The 20498-nt window shown below is 43.0% G+C and overlaps 1 protein-coding gene across 1 annotated transcript in view; it reads right to left on the reverse strand.

The window, feature by feature from the left end:
* The window catches only part of AACS (acetoacetyl-CoA synthetase), a 36888-nt gene extending 16816 nt beyond the window's left edge, over positions 1–20072 (reverse strand). Inside the window, exons 1-7 of the mRNA XM_088175889.1 lie at positions 19805–20072; positions 16663–16766; positions 13571–13691; positions 10582–10695; positions 4431–4528; positions 616–730; positions 44–125 (exon numbers count right to left, since the gene is read on the reverse strand). Coding sequence (XP_088032015.1) covers positions 44–125; positions 616–730; positions 4431–4528; positions 10582–10695; positions 13571–13691; positions 16663–16766; positions 19805–19922 — 752 coding nt within the window. The 5' untranslated portion in view covers positions 19923–20072. The remainder of the gene's footprint in view (positions 1–43; positions 126–615; positions 731–4430; positions 4529–10581; positions 10696–13570; positions 13692–16662; positions 16767–19804) is intronic.
* Positions 20073–20498: the final 426 nt, after the last annotated feature.

Consider the following 20498-nt stretch of genomic DNA (forward strand, 5'->3'; position numbering starts at 1 on the left):
CACTACCCCAGCCCATGTGTAAGAGCACTTCTGTACCCATTACCTGTTTGGAATCTTAGAAATATCTATGGTTTCTCTTGAAGATACATATGGAATCACCACCACTTTTTTTAGGTCTGGAAGCCCTGGAAGAAAGAAGAAAACAATTCTTTCCTACATTCAGTTACATAAGCAAAGGTCTTTTCTGCCTGATTGAATCATACAGTGTAATGCACTAAGTAACAGAAATAATTCTGATGCACTGAGCATTGAAACCCCAGAGGACTGGATTGTTCCCCTAGATGTAATTTCCTCAATGCTGCCTTTTATGTGTAAATCTGCAAGCTTTAGTGCTGTAATACCTGCCCATTTATCTTCAGCAGCACTTTACTTCAGCTTAAGAACACCATCTCAGCCCCTGCTCCAGTGCTGGCTAATTTCTGATGATCTATTAAAGTTAAGCAAGCAGAAGACTGTTACAATTACAGAAAAAAAAAAAAAAAAATTCAGCTTTTACCCAGATCTGTTCTGAAAAGCTCAGTGCCACTGTAAAGAAGGAAGGACAACAACAAGCAGTGGCAGTGCAGGCTCTGAGTGCTCACAGAACCACAGAGCAGGTGGGATGCAGTGAAATACCTTTTACCACCCTCAGCAGCTTTTCCATGTGGTTGTGTTCTTTGCCATTGTATATAACAGCTTCGACAGAGAAAATGAGCTTAGGCTGAATTTGGGAAAATCTGTCCAGTACACCCTAGGGATAAAGAGAAAAATGTGTTAAAAATGGAATTAATTGCTACAGTAGGAAACTTCAGTGGGTGCTAAATGCCAATTTCAAAACAAGCAAGGAATAAGGACAGTAATTACCAGGAGAGTTGTTAAAAGACTGCCTGCTTGTCTTTCACTCACACAAGCTCTCTGAAGCACAACAGGTTTGTAACAATCTATTTCATGACTCCCAAACAGATCAACCAATGATAAAACACCCACAGATCACAGAACAGCTTTTAGGGAATGGCCCAGCTCACAAAGTTTTAAACAGCTACAAAAAAAAAAATACAAAAAAAATACAAAAAAAAAAAAAAAAAAAAAAAAAAAAAAAAAAAAAAAAACAACCCACACAAAAAAAAAAATACAAAAAAAAATCACTTTTCAAGTCAGGTTAGACTTGTGTAAAGAGGACAAGCAGCTGTGATGTGAGCAGGAACTGATGTCCATGAAGGTGCACAGGACTCCTGGCTGCAGCTGCACAAGGAGCTCCACGTGCCCCAAAAGCTGCTCTGACAGCACCAGGGCTGGGGGGAACTAAGCAGTCTTGGAGAGATTTATTTCTGTGGTGAGGTGGCCCCCACATGAACTGCAGCTTTGTTCTGCCACCATTAACAAAGTAAACCTCACCACGGGTTTTTTAGCAAAACAAATTGATGTTGAACACACATAGGCTACCAACAAAAGATACCACAGCTCCTTTAGATTCTCTGCAGCACAACACATTCAAATGCTAAATTTTCAGGTGTCTCCTCCAGCTTACACTGTGTTCAGGAATTTACCACAGCTATCAACCTATTTGAGATTAAAACCCTTCTGACATTTACTTTTTTCCATGTACACTGCATGCAGCAGCCTACCAGAAATGGATCTTTTTGTATTCAACAGCAAGAAGTAAATCTTTCCAATAAAAGCTCTCAGCACACTGATGTTCAAACCTCTCTAGCTCCATTACTTGAAGCATTAAGAACTACAAGATTACACAATACTGTAAAATTGTCAGCTAAGTGTTCAAGAACAATCCCCTAAATCATGTTGCAGAAATCAAACTTGAGTCATCTGCTTACTCTTCCCAGCATTCTTTATTCTTCTGTTTTCTATTTTGCCCTCTACATTGCAGCCAAAATGAGAAACAAATTATTACCAAATCAGAAGATGAAAGCAAAAACATTACAATCAACTCATCTCTGTTACAAACTCCTTTTCCAAGCTGGGCTGCTCAGCATTGCAAAAAAGTCTGCTGCAAAAGGACAGGAATCCTGTCGTGATGATTTCTCCATGCTGGCTCCTCAGGAAACCACAGGTAAGGTAAAGGGATATGGTTAAATATCAATGTATTAGCTGACAATGTCACTTAACAGCTTTCCCTCCTATTAAAGATGCATTTCCTTTTACTTGTTCACATTATAAGAAAATTAAGTTACAATTCACTGACATTCAAATTTAACAATCACTTTAAAACAAAAATCACCAGACTCTGTTCTGGTGACAGAAGAAGTTTTCAAGAAGCCCCTAGTGTGTTACCTAACTAACTCAGAAATAGAGATTTAATGAATATATTATAGTATTAATGTATGAAGTCAAATTCCCTGCTTCTTTGGTATATCCTCATACTTCCTTTTTTGTACCAGCTCCTAGGAACAGACCAAGCAGCCACACACGTGCTGGGTGCATTTCTATGTGTGCACACACATCCCATTTCCATGCTGCCTGATGTTTAAAATTTAAGTCCAATGAGCACTAAGAGCACTCTAAAGAGAAGAATCAAATGTGAAGTGTGAATCAGAAGCAGAGATGGCTCCAGTTCTCAGGGTCCTACCAAATCTGCTAACACACCCAGTTAGATTCATCAGCACTGGCAGGATCAAATCCCACAGGGCAGCCTGATATGATACAAAGGCAACACAAACAGATGGAACATGTAATTGCTACACTGGAACTTTAATCCAAGCAGATGGCTCAGCAAGGAATTCCTTCCACAAAAAGCTCAGGTGTAGCAGATATGGCTCCTTCTATTCCATGAGCCTCCAGTTCAGTCCAAAAAATTGTGCAGGGCCTCACAAATGGAGCTGCACTGAGCTCACCAAAGGCTCCTCACCCAGTTTTGGGAGCAGAGCTTCTTTAGGAACTTATAAACCCAATCATTTCTCATGCACAGGCCACCAGCTCCCCATTAATTTAAGGAAATGGGCAAGAGGAGTAGAGAGATGAAGCAGCAGCTGCCAAGAGTGGCCTTGTGCGTGGGAGGCAGCTCAGTGGTTCTCTGACAGCAGACTTCCTCAAGGCTTGCAGCCTTTGGAGGGATGGCATTCAGAGCCTGCAGTGTGTAGGCAGCTCTGAGGAATGACATTTCTGAGCTTCACAAAACACACACACACACAATTGGACTTCAAATGTTGAAAATGCTACACTATTCCTCCAAGCACAAAAGCTTTCGTTTGTATTAAAAGGGTCAAAGTAACGTCACAAAAGGAGGAAGAGCTTTTCCTCAGGATGGAAGCCAATGTCTCTCAGGGCCTCTGCTCATCTCCCTCAGGATTTTAGGATTTGAATTCATGCCAACACATGCTGCCAAAGGAAAATAAATGATATTGATGGCACTGCAGCTCCAAGGCCAAGCTTCATTAAAAAGCTATCACAAAAAACAACAGCACACCAACACGGACAGAAAACATACCAGTCCTTTGTAATGCAAGTAAAGTGAACAATCTTCCCCCAGATAAGAGATCGAATCACATTGCACAGAAAACACTCCACACCATCATTTTCTGAGCAAGCAGAAAATATTTGTAGAGCAGATTGATCATTACATGCTGTAACGATTTTTTAAATAATTTTTTTCCCAGTGATACACCCTCAAGTATAAGAACACAGAATGCTGCTGCCCTCTAGTGTTAATCCAGGAATGATTATTCCACACATTTTCCCAGCCACTGGGTTAAACACCAAAACTGAGGGATTTATTTAAAAAACATGGTTCTCTGCACTGTGCAATTCAACAACACTTCATTTTTCATATGTAAACTTTTAGATAAAAGAAAGGCTCAAACCTCCCCTTAGAAGTGACTTCGATCTGTGCTAAAAACTTTGCAAACAAAGCAGAACCAAAAGCTTCCAGGGCACACCTGATTGGATGCCATGATTTCACACACGTTTATTTCTACACTAAAAAGAGTTAACCAGGCTAGTGATGTTAGTATGAAATTCCTCCCTGTTGGCAAATAAAGCCTTGTGGAAAACACCAACCAGGGTGGTGCTGAGCTCACCCTGACAGGAGGCAAAGGATGGGATTTGGGCAAAGAAATTGGGGTGTGGAAATAAGAGTGTGGCTAAGCAGCCTGGGGCAGGGATTGGGAAGAGCCAAGCCTCAGACAACTCTGCTGCACTGCTGCTCACTTGCACATTTAATATAATAAAAGCTCACCAAGACCATGGAGTCCACCTGAAAATATCCCAACAGCGAGCAGCTAAAGCCACTCAAATCACCAAGCTGAAAATCAGCAGTGACAACTGAAAACGAGTTGGGTTTGTGCAGTCCAGAGCAGCTGGAAAAGCTCTGGAGTGCTGGGCTGTGCCAGGAGGTGGCAGCAAGACTGAAGGGAACAGAACCCATCTGCCACCAGAATTCCTCAGGCTCACATGGGGCTGGGACACGGCGAGGGCTGCTCTGCACTGAGCTTACTCACGTTAATGCCAAAGTCTGGGGACGTGGAGCTCCAGATGGCACCGATGCTTGCAGCAGCCAGCATTGCTTCCACTGCATGGATGCTGTTGGGCAAGTAACCTAGGGCACAGGTGGGATGGTTAGAGATGGAACAACACTAAAAAAAAAAAAATAAATCTATATAATATACACAATGCAAAATCCTAGACTGAAGCGCTCTTTCAAGTTTTCTACACAATCAATGTCGTATCTTGAAGCCAAATCAGTTACACGAGGAGTTAGGAATAAATCAATTCATAAAAACACGTGTATCAGGGTTTTTATCTACAATATTACTCCCAATTTACAGTGTTCCTGCCTAATTAATAAGCCTTTCAGGATAAAAGGGCAGCACACTGAAGAGAGTAACTGGGAGGGAAAATGAGTGGATTGATTGATTAGGGTACACAGACTGAGATACAGCAGCATGCAGGGGAATAGAACAAAACTGTAGGAACAGCCCTTAGAGAAGGAACCAGTATCTGTAAGGAAAGATCAGAAATAGCTCAAGAGCAGAAATTCAGCTTAAGAAAGCTAAACCTTGTCTGGTAGACACTGCCAGAATTTTAAACACAAACAAGCAAAACCAGTGTCTCAGCTGATAAGGGAGTAACAGAGTGGGACAAGCCCTGGAACATTCCCACACAAATGTGGCTCTTCAGGTTTCTCTCATTAGCTTGCAGCAAGATTTCAAGACTTAAATTCAATTTATCATGACATACAGAATAAATTAATGTCAAAAAAGTCAGATTTTAGTTTCAGTGAGCTCAATTTGAGCAACTCTCCAGAAGGTGCTGGGTGGCTGAGTCTGACTCTGCACTGCTCAGAATCCAGCCCACAAATGAAAATGTGCAACTGGAATTCACAAACTACACAGAGGTGGATCAAAGACCTGGAGTTACAGATCACCTTTCTTAAGCAACCAAAAAGATGTCCAAGTAATTTAAAAGACAACAGAATGGGCCTAATTGCAATACTCTGACATCTAATTAGAATTCTACATTTGAAGGCAGAACTGAAATGGCAATAAAAATGCTTTCCAAGCTGTTCAGCAGCAGTGATGGGCACTGAGATCTTGGACTGCAGGTGCACCACGAGTACCTAAAAAGAGCAAACAGTCACCAGTGCAAGGCACTTTTGGACACTTCAGGACAGGAACTGAGACCACAGATCTTCACAGCAACTTCTGCTATGTTAATATTATCAAGTAGGAGAGTACCAAGATGGATTTTTGTGAGGTTTTTCTACATTGCTTGAAAAAAAATCCATCCTTTTTCAACTTTGTAAAAAGTGAACTTTAATTTAAACTGAGATTCTTCCTCATTCAAAAATCAGTGGTGCCACTGTAGTTACTGAAAGCTGCTGTGCTTTTGGGAGTAGTAACTTTTAAAACAGCATTATGACTTAAGCCAAACAACTTCTAGAAAACACACAACTGTGAATAAAAGCCTCATGCCATGTTAAGATATAAATTACTCCCTAGAACTGCCTACAGCTTATCATGGTTTGTTCAGTGAAGTTCTTAAGCACATAAAGTGCAGCAGAAGCTCATGGCCATAAAAGCATTATTTATTTTGCAACTTTTCCCTTGGGGTCAAGGTTTATACAAGGCACAGTATCCCAAAAATCTCAGTGATTTTTCTTCTAAGACAAATATTCCTCCCTAAATAATTTAAAATATATGAACCAGAACAGAGCAAAATGTCATTTTGTGTGACAAAAGCAGTTCTTTAATTGATGCCAACTATTTCCACTGAGCATTTCTTGGATGGGACCATCAGGGGGACAGAGTGCAAAGAAAACAAAGATCTCTCCCTGTGTTTTAGAGCAGTTATTTTGCCACAGCTTACAAGCTTCAGTTCTGTTCTAGCAATTCTCCTTTTCCCACTCCACTCAAAAGCCCTCAAGGCAAGATCCCAGCCTCTACTGATTATTGTGAGCCAGACAATTAAATCATTACTTCCATTTGTCAACTGGCTTTGAGATGGTGGCTGAGCTTTGGAGGATACCAGCCCAAAGTGCCCAAAGGTACAAAACATGCACAGCAGCTGCCTCTGCATTTCTGTGCCTTCACCTGCTCCTGCTGCTCTCTGGGATCTCTCAGATTTGTCCCAACACCACCAGAAATAAAAACGTGGGTCTGCTCTGGCTGGAGATCCCCCAAACACAGCAGTGTAAGAACTCAATCCTTTTCTCTCAACACCTAAATGACAAAAATTACTTCTGCCAGTCTTTCAGATTAAAACTGGATTCTCATTTAGAAGGAAGTAAAATTAATTTTTTCTTCCTCCCACATCTGAGATTCTCAAGCTGATCACAACAACTGCCATGCATGTAAAGTTCCCTGCATTTGACTGTGCCCCTCGAGATACCAGCCCACTCCTCAGGGCACTCAGTGGGCTAAAACTGGAGAAACAGGAATGGTGCTGACAAAGAGGCTGAAAAAGGCAATTTCTTTAGCTGGATTAACATCAGGCAGGAGTCACAGAGCAGTGACCTATGTACAAAAGCTCTGTATTACAGAGGAATAATGGTACTGCTGATTTAAATATTTATTATGTTTGCTCATATATTTAACTAGAGCCTCCAGGATCCTTGATATAATATTTCAGAGCTAAAGATCAAAACTAGGATGTGTCAGCATGGAGAAGGCTACAGAAGGTGTTTCTTTATCTCTGCATTTTTTCTTACCCCTTTCTTGAAGGTGGTAAGAAAAGTGGAAACTACTTTCTGTTGCCAGAAAGAAAAGGATCTTCCTCCTTTGGGTGAACTAGAGTTGAATAAAGGGCTCCAAACACAGGAGCTGAGAACTCATCAAGCAGGAATATCAGAATATGACACACAAGGGTCCCAGCAGCATTCTTCCTGACTTAAAATGTATACAGGCTCCATAAAAACACAGAAATAAAAGCTTTACCTGATATAAAACCTGTGAAATCTAAGCAGGACAAGTGGCATTTAAAAAAAAAAAAAAAATCCAGACAGTGTTTTTAAAGAGGCACTTACAGCCTGATCTGCTCAGGACTAAGTGCCTCAGCATTTTCTGTCAGTTGCTGTTTGCTTAATCTAGCACACACCAAGATTACACTTACTTGTGTTCATTTATACTGCAGCACTTTACTAACAGAACAAGCAAAAACTGAAGTCCAAAAATTTGATATAATTATGCTGAAAACTATGGCAGACGTCTGATTCCTCAGAGTGCTGAGAACACTTTCCATACAAGCACTTAATGCCTTCATGAAGTTTAATAAAGGTTTCCTCTTGGAAAAAAAGAGGCATCCAAACATTCAGTTATGTGCATGGATGGGGGGGAAAAAAAAAAAAAATCAACAATTGAACTGGGACCCTGCATCAAAGGTTGTCTGAGCCTTGAAAGAACACAGCAAGAGGAAGGAAAACAGGGAGCAGCAACTAAAATATCTTCTCAACATCTTGTATTATTGAACTACACCAGCTCAAACTACACAGAATTCAGAGACCAGACTCCCATTCTCCCTTCTCAGCCCCTCATACTCCTGCAGGACTTGCAAGTGGCCACCCTGCCTAGCACTGCTGTGGCCTGAAGCTATTAGGACCCCACTAATCTTCTTACAAAGCTAGCTTTAAAACCCACGTAAGCAAGCAGGGCTAATACAGTTGCTATAGATAAAATAGCAGCTTTAGACAATGTAATTCATTGCTGTTTTGTTGGGGATGTTTTTGTGTGAACACATGGGGAAGATCAGATTGTTTTGAACTGCTGACTTGTAACAGAGCAAAGCTGGCTACAGGGATAAAGTAGAAGCAAGCTATCCAGAGAGGAGAAACATCCTCCCAGTTGTATTTCATTCTTATTTTAGTCTTATTTGCCAAAGAGGTGGCCAGTGAGAGACCAGGAGTACCTCACATGTGGATCTGGGCAGCTTGCAGTAGGTATTCTATGCCTCTTCCAACTGTTCAAGCATCACTGACAGTACTGCAAGACATCTTTAGAGGAAGAAATATGTTTCACAACACATCTGCTTCAATTACGTTCACTATTAAGTGCTCTCGGTGATGGAAAGGGAAGACTGGAATGAAATCAAGCTGAAAAAGTGCTGACACCACTGCCTGTCCACCCACACTCACCCACCTCCAGCTTCAACATACCATTACTGTCATGATGCAACCATAAATTGTATTGAACAAACTAGGGGGTATGTTAAGTGTAATGAGAAGTTAAAGCAGTCTTGTCTTAGAGGCAGCAAAGCATGGAGATAAAATTCACAGGAAAACAACAGTAATAGTCTCATGTGTAATTCCAACAGCTCAGATTTTAAGAGAAAGTGTCAACAAAGGGTGTCAGAACCTGACAGGCTGACTACATGCTAGGCAGCTGCAATCAAGTTCATAGAATATCTCCTCTCTATTTAAAAAACTGATTTTGCAGCAGCAGAAGCATGCCCTGTGTTACTAGTATGAACTACAGTGACAATTGCCTTTCCCTCTGCCATCTGCTCTAAATTTTGGCACAAATTATATCCCCATGGAATCTGGCAAGTTTTGGAGAGCCTGATTTTTGATAGCACAAGTGGTTGTAGGACTCCAGCCTCCCCAACCAACACTTGATCTCTTCCCCAGCTCAGTTTGGGAAGCTTCAGCCTCTGAATTCAATGCCACAGTCAAGCTCCTCCAATGACTGCCAATATCCTCTGGCATAGCAGAGGAACACAGGAAAGAAGGTGAGATCCCATAAAAGTATCCAAAGTAACCTAATACTTTTTTTATGCTTTTTAATTTAAATCAGGTAAGCCAGCCACAAAACCCAAGAAAAACCTCAAAAATCAACCAGCCTGCAGTGCTAAACAAGAGTCATTAACTAAAAGGAACTGTTACTAGAATTATAATAACATTATTAGCAGCACAGGCTATAGCTATATTTCAAGACTGTGTTTTCATCTTCCCTGCTGTTGCTACTCAAGAAATGGTCAGATATGAACATGACAGCATTAAGGCTGAAAATTGAGATAAAATTAGAGCATCTCCATCTTCATGCAGACAAAACTTCACTGTATGGTTCATACCTAATTAAGGATTTAGCTCTAATTCTATGTTAAAAAACAAGCCACCAGCTGTGATAATTTCATGTTTGGCTGCCAGTTCCACAGAGCATACTCATAGCATATGCAAGAAAAGAGCTCTGAGTAGATTTACATTTCCAGGTCATAGTTGTGGGTTTAAGATTTAGTTTTCAAGACACAGGTTCAAGTTTGTAGCATGCAGAAAACAAACCAAGAGTTTCATCACTGTGAGTTTGCATCATGTAAGAATTTACACACACTTATTTAGAATAATGGCCAAGTGTTGCTCAAAGAATATGGGATTCCAGCAGTGCAGTGACAGAAGTGCCAGGTAGGAGCCAAGGAGCTTCAAGGATATTGCAGTTCTGACTTGCACTTGACAAATTAAAGAGTATCACAAAATAGAGGTGAAGCAGCTCAGCTGGAAGATCAAACCCAGCAATTTAGAAATCAATGTAACTCCTTTCCAAGTCTGGACAAGTTGCTCACAGTTTATTTAGAAAAAACACACACGGCAGCCTCTTGACAGGAAATAATGCTGCAGAAATGTGGTGAGCTGCTGAAAGGATCACAGGGTTCTAACTCTGATTTCTGCACTGGGGACTTGATTGCCCACCAGCTGCTCCCTGGCACCATTCTGGGGCAGGACAAGTTCTCTCCTGCAGCTCCCAGAGCACTGGGTCACCTGGGGCCAGGAATTGCCAGTGGCACCAGGACAACAACCCTGGACCATCAATTCCTTCCCCCATGTGAATGTGCCAGACCTTGTGGCTCAAGGCTCAGCTAGAGGCACAGTCTCCATCACCTCTGTTTCTACACAGTGGTTCTGATGAAGATCTTGGTGCATGAAACGTTTTCTTTCCCCCTTTGGTACTAGAGAACCTGCAGGCTAATCCAGCTTCCTTCCCTCTAGAAATGCATTTCCTACAAATGTAAATACAGCAGCACAAGAGCCTTTTCTTTAGAATGTTTATGTGAAATTTTCTGTGAAACACTATTTCACAGTCATGTTTCTGTAACTGACTACTCACTTGCACATGCCAAAAAAAAAAAATTCTACTTCTTGTCCCTTAAAAAAAAAAAATTACTCACCCACAACTCTGTCTCCTACTTTTACTCCCATCTTCCTCATGGCTGCAGCATACAAAGCCACAGCTTGTCTCAGTTCTTCAAAAGTAACTTTCAGGATTTCTTCTTTGCCTTCCCCTGAGGAAGGAAAATTAAAGCAATCAGTCAAAAATCAGGCATTGCAACATGAGTTTAGTACAAACAACTAATCCTAGAAGAGAAAGCAATTCTATGAGAACAGCTTCCACTAATATTAATAAGTTCCTCTTATGCTGCACCAAAACCACTTCTTTTTAATGGGAATCAATAATTAATCAGTGGTATTTGTTCAGCAGGCATGAGGACATTTCTAAAGATAAACACATCTGCAGAAACACAAACTATTCACTGGAGAAAGGTGTGCTCTCAAGGAGGATTAATGGTAAATAGACTGCACTCAGCAAGGGTCATTTGTAACATGATAAAAACCTCATTTTCTCTTTTTGCTCAGTTTTCTCATCAGGTCTAGGAAGCAGCACAAGCTGCCAAGTTGAGGTTTTATTACAGCAAGTCAGTGACTAGAAAATCATGCACATCCAGGCCTGATTTTCAGTGTGCTTTTGGAACATCTGTCTTTGTCAATGTAGCACAAAGCAAACAAACCAAACTGGGCTTCACTCACCTCTGAAAGGATCTGCAGGGTGTTCTCCCTATTGTACTGAATGTCAGGTGTTACATAAGCTGTTAATAAATCACTCGTGAAACAAAACAAACCAACCCAAATGTTATGAAAGCAAAAATCTGTCACCTCCAAGTCTCTTCCTGCACTTCCTCAGTGCTGGAAATGCATGGCCTGTCCTGTTCCCAGTGCCCAGCACTGCTCATGAGGACACACATGCCAAGGATGGCACAGCAAAGGTGAGCTGCACACCCTCTCCTTCCAGAACAGCTGCCCTCAGTCTGACTGCCTCAAGCAGGGAATGGTATTTTTTATTTTTTTGCCTTCTCAGACCTTCACACCAATAAATCTGGACTCACACAGAGCAAGGGAGCAGGTCATGATGCAAAACAACCCCAGTCCCTGTTACATGTAGTTCATAAACTGAGCAGGGACTGCCAACAGAGCCTGGGTTCCCACAGAACAGCAGGAAATGAGACATTGATCTTGTTCCATGATTAAAGCCCCAGGAGAAGGGAATACCAAAAAAGATTCACCATGGGAGCCAGTGACAAGTGAAATTGTTTAGGAAAGTCACTTTTAGATTTCTATGCTCTGTGACATCCACACAGCTCCCACAGAATCATCCCCAGTGAACACAAACCTGACCCAGGCCCCCAAACCACCACTCTGACCTAGCAGCAGGGAGTTACCAAAAAATACTCTGACTTAAGAGGTCTTAAGAAGATTAAACACAGCAGAAGGTCAGGGAAGAAATGCAGGTGGAAGTCTGTTCACCACAGAGGAGCCAATTGTTCATTCCAGCATTCATACAATAAGCAGCTAGGAAATAATTTTGCTCCTTTTGCTATCAGCCACCTGTGATTATGTGACAAAGCAGACTCTGATACACCCCATGACTTCCTAACAAAAAGATCTACAGGACAATGTAATCACATGTCAAACCAAGCAATTCACTGAATTGTTAAGAATTCCTGTGATAATTTGAAGTGACAATATTTAACTCCACTTCCTCAAGTTGCACGTTAAAAGCTAAACATTAACAAATCAATTACATCAATTATCCATCCATTTAGAGCTGACTTATTAATCAATGTTTGGCTTTCAGGTGCTCCACAAGATGCACTCAGCTACACTGACTTTTTTTCTCCACTAAATAATACATAAGCTTTTCTAATGATCTCAAAATCTGAAAGTGATGCCTCCAATTACTTTAAAGCCAGCTTTTGGTTCCAAGCTTTATTTCCACCAGCCTTTACCAGATCAATTCTTACTCCAGCAAAACTGGGTCACAAATTTCACCATTCTCTTTGAACTGGTAGTTGATTTAAATGTATATGAGACCAGAGAAGTCTCTTTCAATACCTCTAACCAGTGAAATACAACTGATGAGTATTTCTCCAACAATGCACAAGGTGATTGTTGTCTCACTCAGCTGTTTAAAAACCATTTATTTGTAACTCAAAACCTGATTTCCATGTAGCTAAAAATCAGGAACTAAGACTTGGAACACCTATACAATCAAGGCAGAATTCTGCACCATTTTCTCTAGTAAGGAGCTGCAAGGCTTCATTGTTCATTGATAAGGCATTAAGAAGCATCCCTGCTTGGTCAGTCTCATGATAAGGATTAGGTCCAGCAGAAGGGAAGCCCCAAATGCAGCTCCCTAAGGAAGCACTCACACTCCTGCACAGAAACTAATCCCACCCAACAGTGATTGGTAACTTTAAAAACCAGTTCTAAAGTCAGCAGACAAAAAAAAAAAGCAAAGTCCCTTCTCTGTGTCTGATCATGACCATCCTTAGGAATGTACACTGATTTTACTAGGATCAAATCTGTCTAACAAAAATTAAGACTTAGTGCTCCAGAAAAGTTAAATTCCAAGTCTTCCAGGCACATCACTATTGTTTCTGTGGTGCCAAAGGCAGAGTTAATTCCTGCCTAAGCCCCATGTGGTTCTCAGTATTCCCAAAATAAAAAGCACAGGAAGAAGGTGGAAGGACATTATCAAGCTACAAAGCTAAAATACTTCCTGAAGGCAAGCAGTAGGTGAGTGTTTATGACAAATGTGAAATAATACCTCAAATACTGAGTGACTTCAACACAGCATGACCTCTACTACCTTAATGCAGTTGAACACATTCTACGAAAACCTAATTTAGCTTGCAAAGGATTTCCCAGATTTATATTCCCAGAGCATGTTTTGCTGGGTTTTTGTGGCAGAGCTGTATCACAGATTGTGCAGTGTTACTGACTTTATCCCCCTTTTTTCTCCTCACCCAAACCAGTTTATTTCCATGTTTCAGAGCTAGTCCTGTGAGCAGCAAAGAAACCCAAGGCATTAATTTCCCTTACTTGCTGCATACAGTGCAATCTTATCATTGTCCTTGTGCTTCAGGAGATTCTCTGCATAGTTCAGACGGCTGCCCTTGAACCATTCTGGGACATCTGCAATGCTTTTGGATGTATCCACCACCTGAAAGAAACACAGAATTCATTCCTGGACAACTGGAACACAATTGCTTTTTCACATCATTGTACAGAAATCAGCTCCTTATTTCCAAGCTCTTTGCAGATTTTATTAGGCAAGAATCATTTCTCCCAGCTTGTAGAAGGCAAACAGACACTGATCCTGTAATTAGAGGCCTGCAAAGTTTAATTATTTGTCAACTGTCACAAGCAAAGACGTCATCACAAAACTCAGGGAAAGCTCCTTGCTGACAGTTCTACCTTTGGAGCAGCCTTTAACACACAAGTAAAACAAACCACTGTGACTGCACCCAGAGCAGGAAATCCCTCAGGAACATTGGGGTTTGCCCCCAGGATCACCCCAAACATGGACTGAGCTACAGCACATTTCAACTGTGCCAGGCCATGCAGCCCAGCCTCCCTCTTTGGAGGGGAGCATCCATTCTTCCCCACCAACAGCACGAACTCACACAATGGTTAATTCAACATAATTAATTGTATAGTCAAATGTAACTGAAGAGTTGCAGCTTTTTACTCAAGTTATCAGGTTTTTAGGATTAACAGGATCCAACACCTAATAAACCTGCATTAAGTAACTCCTCACTTAGTCCTAAGACATGCAAAGAATTGAAAAATACAATGAAAAATCAAACATATAGTCAGCTGGAATATCTTTTTCCATCTTGAACTAATTAAGCCTCAAAGTATTAAAATACCCCTTCATAAGTCACAGTTAAGACTAACTTTAATAACACTGACAGGTAAAGAGCCCCTTAGCATTAGCCAGGGGTCTAAACTCCTTCCAAAATGTCCCTCTGCATAGTGATTCAGCTGCTCAGCAGCACATTTCTCTGGGAATCTTTAAATAGAAACTTCATTTTCTAGTTGTGTTTTTGAAAGCTTCAGGTTCTCTCTCATGGATTGCACATACATTACAGAAACTGCTTTCCTTCAGCCCAACTGAAAGGCTCTTCTGAAAGCCAAGCAAGCCTCAAAATTTATCCCATTCCAGAAAGCCCAATGGTTTGGTGCTTTCAGAGCAGTGTATGTATTACTGGAGGCAATCTTAAAATTCATTTTTAAGTTAAAACTCATATGGAAGTGCACTACTGCATTATTTTATTTCAAATGCATTTTCTAAAAAAGGAACTCGGATTTCTTTGCTCCTAACAATTGGCAAGAACAGAGTTATAACATTTATACTTTATCAACTCAGGCTGCACAAATGATTTTTATACTGAAAAACATTACTGCAGCAATTAGAAGCTGCTCTTCAAACTGACTCATTTCTGACTTCCTCAGCTTGAAGAAAAGTGAGCAGAATGTTTTCAACATTTTCCAGGACAAGATCCAACATAACTGTTTTCTCTGAAGTGGAAAAAAATCCTTCACAGAGCTTGTAAGAGCTCCACTAGCACAAGGAGCTGGACTCCTACTCCCTTATTTCCTCTCCAGGTAACACCTGGGACTCCAAGTTAAGCTCAGTCTTTGGCAGTGGTACTTTGTTAGATGAACAACCTGATCCCTCCCTTAGAGGCCCCTCCACAGGGCCAACAGGTGTCAGGTGCTTTTCATAGCAAAAGGAGAAATTCAGAGACATCCCTCATTTAAGAGCAGCTGCTTGTAAGCTGACATTCCAATGGCAGGGCTGCCCTGCCAGCACAGCTTTGCACACTGAAGTGCCTCTGTTCATGTCACAAGTGACACAGATGTCAACTGCTACACATCACATATTTAAAACCTTTACTAGGATTAGATAAAATCCTGGTTAGTTTTATTCTCTGCACACAAGGTTTTATTGTTTTTCTTAGAATGACTTGTGGAAGTAGAAGCTGTTTCAGTGCTTGGGAACAAGAGAGTCAAACTTGTTTCATTAAAAATTCTATTTAACTCAAAACAATGTTTACTTCCAGCAGACAGCTGAGATCAATCTGTAAGACACTTCAAATCAAAATTTTCAGTCCTCTAGCTACCACAGACCAGCTCAGTTACGCTAACAGTTCCCAGGGTTTGAGCTAGCACCTACAGAAAATGTAAAGTTTAAGTGTTTATAGTGCTCAGAACAAGCAGACCAGTTCCTACACTCTTGCTGCATTCACTCTTCTGAAGGGTGGGTCCCATTAAATAGGACACCTGAGCACAAAGTCCCATAGCAGGAAGTACCACTTCTATCCTTTCAGTACAGAAACCAGCAGAACAGGGAAAGTCAAAAGAAAGTTACCAAGCCCCTCTGCAGGGCTGCCAGAACTCTGAGGGCTCTGGGACACATGGACTCCAGGCATTAGGACAAGTCCAGTCCTCCCTACTAAATCCCAGGATGGTTCCACTGCATCAAGCTTTCCAAGTAATTATCCCAACATCTCCCTCAGATGGAAAACCACAAGGTGATGATATCCTACACCAGGACTCCAAGGGCTCCATTTGCAAGATCTGCAGAGTCACTTTTCTTCCAAAGGAACTCTGTGGCACTGTCTGGTGTTTCACCTATGCCTGTGTTCAACCACCACCATTCCCTCAGATATTTCTAGCCTACACCTGACTGCAGAGCTTCCATAACCAGTTCTGCAAAGCCACAGTGTAACCGGTGTGCTTATCAGGTAAGCAGACTCAGGGAAGGCAAACATGAACTTGACAGAATGCCAGCATTTACAAAACCAGGATGATATTCCACCAGCACAATCCTAAGGCAGCAGGCAATGCACTGGCAGACTCCCCAAGAGCAGCCAGGAATGACAAGGTGTGCAATGGCCACATGGACACTACAGCAGAACTGCTCAGGACAACAAAACTCAAGAGTTTCACTGTCCTGAAGTGTACCAGCAACAGAACACCACCACCCACCACACCAGGAAATTCATGACTACACCAATTCCTCCTATCACTTGCCAGAGTTCTAAGAAGAGGTCAAAAGACCGATTGTAACAACGGTTTATTTCCCCTTTGTGTTGCACTTGCTGTAAGATAAGCACTGAACTTACCTCGTCGTAGAGGCGAGAGCAGACGATGTTACTGTACTTCCAGAACTCTGCCCAGAAGTCTGAGTAGGACTCCACTGACCACTGGTATAAATCATCATAGTTGGCTGGAAGGAATAGATATGTGTCAGCATGATGCAGAGAACTACAGGGACCCACACAAACTACAATTAGGGATATTCCCGATAAAGAACATTTGTGGCTAAAACAATTAGGAAGATAAATCTGATCACAGAGTAAATAATTTCTGCTCAAAGCAAGTGACTGTCGAACCTACCTGGATGCCTGGACAGATGGCATCACTTCACCTGACTGTGCTGGGAGCCATTTGCCACCACAGAGCCAGTGACCTTTTCTAATAACTCCCTCCAATATCTACACACACTCCCCTGCTACCAGTGCAACTGAAGATTAAACAAGTCCTGCTTGTTGACACTTCCTATCTATCAACATGATACTTCCACACAGCAAAAGTTAAACAAAGCTTCCTGACAAGGGACATTTGCTGTAACGTCTCAGTCTGGGGCCAAAGGCCTCTGATAGCTGAGGGACACAGAGATTAGAGGCACTCGTTAGCCAACCCTGGTATCAACATCACTGGCACAGGAAGCACGGCTAATTTTCAGTGAATATGAGGTCTGAGATTGCAGCTCATCTTTTCATGCTGAAACAACATGAATGAAGTCAAACAAGATATTTACTAGCTAGATATTAAAACGATGATCTGTCATTAAAAGCATGGAAATAAGTAGTTCAATTCTTACCTGTGTGACACATGAAGTAACCTGAAGCATGCATAACAAACCCCACAATTCAAACTAAATGCTGAAATGTAGTGTAAAACAGTTCTAGGTATGAATAACTGAAGCCAATTCCTCATCCCAAGCTTGGAAGTGACATTTCCTCATGTCCACACTATCAGAAGCTGTGCCAGCAACCAATTAAATATTTCTGCCATTAGTGACAGTAAGTTTCCTGCTCTGCCAACTGTTCCCTATACGATGCTTTCAGCTAAACCACTCCAAGGCATTTTCACCAATTATCTCTGCCTTTTCAGCCTGTTATCCAGCCAATTGCTGCAGAAGTCATCTTTGCAATCCCTTTTCTACAAGGAGGACATCTTCCAGCTTTTTAAAAGAAAAACATTCAAAACCATCTCTGTGCTGGTACTCACACTTAGCCATGACTCAACTGTTTCCCCACCCACTCTGTCCCTTTCACATCCATCCTTTCTATCAAAGTGAGATTATCCCCTAGGTATGATTGACAGACAAGGCAAAGATACTTCTCCTTAACACAGACTTGATCTATACATTGCTCAAATCCCAGCCTCTACACAATCTTTTTACACTCCAAAGTTACTCATCACTGTTCTCTACTCCACACATCAGCTGCACAGAGATAAGAATTGACACAAGAAGAACTCAAGTTTCCATCTCCTTCAAAAGGCAATTGTACCACTTGCTCCAAATCATTTGATACACGCAAAAAGCTACAGGTCACTACTGATGTGGTTTTTTACAGCAGCAACAGTTTGTTGTGATTTGTCTATACAATCTGTTCCAAATAAGCTTCAGCATGCAAGTCTTTCAGGGCACAGGCCTGTTACTCAACAATCAAACTGCATTTTGTTGCTACATTTCCAGGGCCCAGGAGAGCCATTGTCTAAGGGAATATATTGCCCTCAGCTCTCCTCAGAGTCCATATCTTAATGGTACAGACAGCATCCATTCTTTGCTGTGAATAGCACTCATGCAAACCTAATGGAAGCTGACAAAGATTTGTAGATGTACACAGTAATCCACTTTCCAATACAGAAAGCCACTTCTAAGTGGGACGAAAAGAATTCTAGTTATTTCAGCCATAAACACAGGCAGCCCATCTGAAACTACATTTGTTCTTGATCATATGTGTACCAGTCACCCCATTCCACTCAGGAGTTGCCTAAAACCCTGGCTTAACTTGCTTTCCATCCAGAGGAGAGTTCAGACGTTACACACCTGGATTCCAATGGGACATCACCAGCAGTCAAAATCATGACCTGGCTTACCCACAGAGTAATCACGGCAAGGAAACGTTTCCTAGACACGAACTGCCAGCAGCAGTATTGACACTGCTAGCACTCCAGAACGTGCCTGCTTGTACCACTGACACCTGTCCTGGACTGACAAACCTCCAAGCCACTTGCCAACACTACTCCTTCCACCCTCCATCACAATTACAGGAAAACTACAGAAACAACTTGGGAACCAATACTTAGTGAGAATGATATAAAATGAACTAGTCAGAACTGAAGGGTTTGACCTCCACATGCACTGAAGTTTACCTGATCCATGATGTAGCTGCACCCACAGACCCTGACAGCCTGGAGACACGACCAACAGCCAGCACTTATAGAAAACACAACACTGAGTTGGAAACACCTCTGGACATCAAACCCCTGCTCAAAGCAGGCCTCATTTCAGAGGCAACAGGTTGTTTCCAAGTCAAAGAACCACAGACCTCTTCAAAGCCACACAGGTATTTTTGAACAAGCACAAAGCAGGGATTGCAGCTCAAGAGCTGTGGCAGATGCACAGCAAAACCCCCTTACCTTCCACCACTGAGCAAGCTTATCCATCACCATTCACCTCCCAGCATACCTGAATATTACAAGACACATACTATTCATAATGAAATACGAGTATGACCATAACGCCACGCTCACACGGCCCTGCTGCTGAAGTGTCACGCTAAGCTTGCACTCCCTCCAGCCATGGCGATCCCGCCTTCCGCATCCCTTTAAAACACCAATGTCACTCTGCGGCCGCACAGCTGCCCGCACACCGGGAGCTGCGCAGGTAGCGCTGCCCGGGCTCACATCCAGCCGCACGGCAGGCACAGATAAGGCTGTTTGCCTTTCCCATCCGTACATACCTTCACACCAGCGCATGCTGCCCCGGGGGCCTCTGGCTCCGGCTCAAGCAGAGCATCCTGCCCGCAGCTCTGTGCCCTCCTGCCCCAGGAGGTGCCCATGGGCACCGAGAGCTGAGCGGCACACGGATGGGCCTCACGGTGAAGCCACGCCGGGGAGGCAGCGCCTGCCGGCCCCCACAGCCCGAGCACGGCCCCGGGAAGCGCCCGCCTGCCCCCGCCCAGCGCTCACCCAGGCGGATCCCACAGCTGTTAGCCACGGCGGCACGGAACCGGTCCATGTGGGTGTTGCGCTTCGTGTCAGGCTCCCACATCACCTGCGACTCCATAATCTCGGGCTCTCGGGACATGGCGGCGGCAGTGGAGCGAGGCGAGCACCCTCCGTCCGGTAGAGCACCCTCAAAATCCGAACCCGCACCGCTCCCACCGCGCCCCGGCGCTGACTGCGGCCCCTCCTCCGTGCGCACCCTTTAAAGGCACCGGCGATCACATCACTCCGTAACCTTCCGCCGCAGAGAAAAGTGCGGGGCGGTGCGGCCCGCCCCGCCCGCCGATGGGAGGGTGGGGACCGGGGGGACAGCGGGGACAGCCCGGGGATGGGCGGGGATGGCACGGGCAGGGCGCGGGCCGTGCGCGGTGAATGGGGGAGCGCACACCCGAGAGCCGCCGCGCGGTCCCTGTCACCTCTAAAGGTCACCAGACACCGCGTCGGCACCGGCAGGAACCATCGCTCCGCGCTCTTCACCGCATCTCCGCAAAATGTTTATTTATTTGTTTTTTTTTCCCCAAGGAGGCCTGAAGAAATACCAACAGCTGTATTTGAGCCAAAAATGAGGCAAGACACGCGTTTCTCCGTGGCCTCGCCATCCCGGCTGCGCTTGTGTAACGCTCCCAGCCTACACAGCTTGCACCTTGGATTAAAACTT

The sequence above is a fragment of the Sturnus vulgaris genome, chromosome 19 (genome assembly GCF_052056855.1).
Source record: "Sturnus vulgaris isolate bStuVul1 chromosome 19, bStuVul1.hap1, whole genome shotgun sequence".
Classification (NCBI taxonomy): Eukaryota; Metazoa; Chordata; class Aves; order Passeriformes; family Sturnidae; genus Sturnus; species Sturnus vulgaris.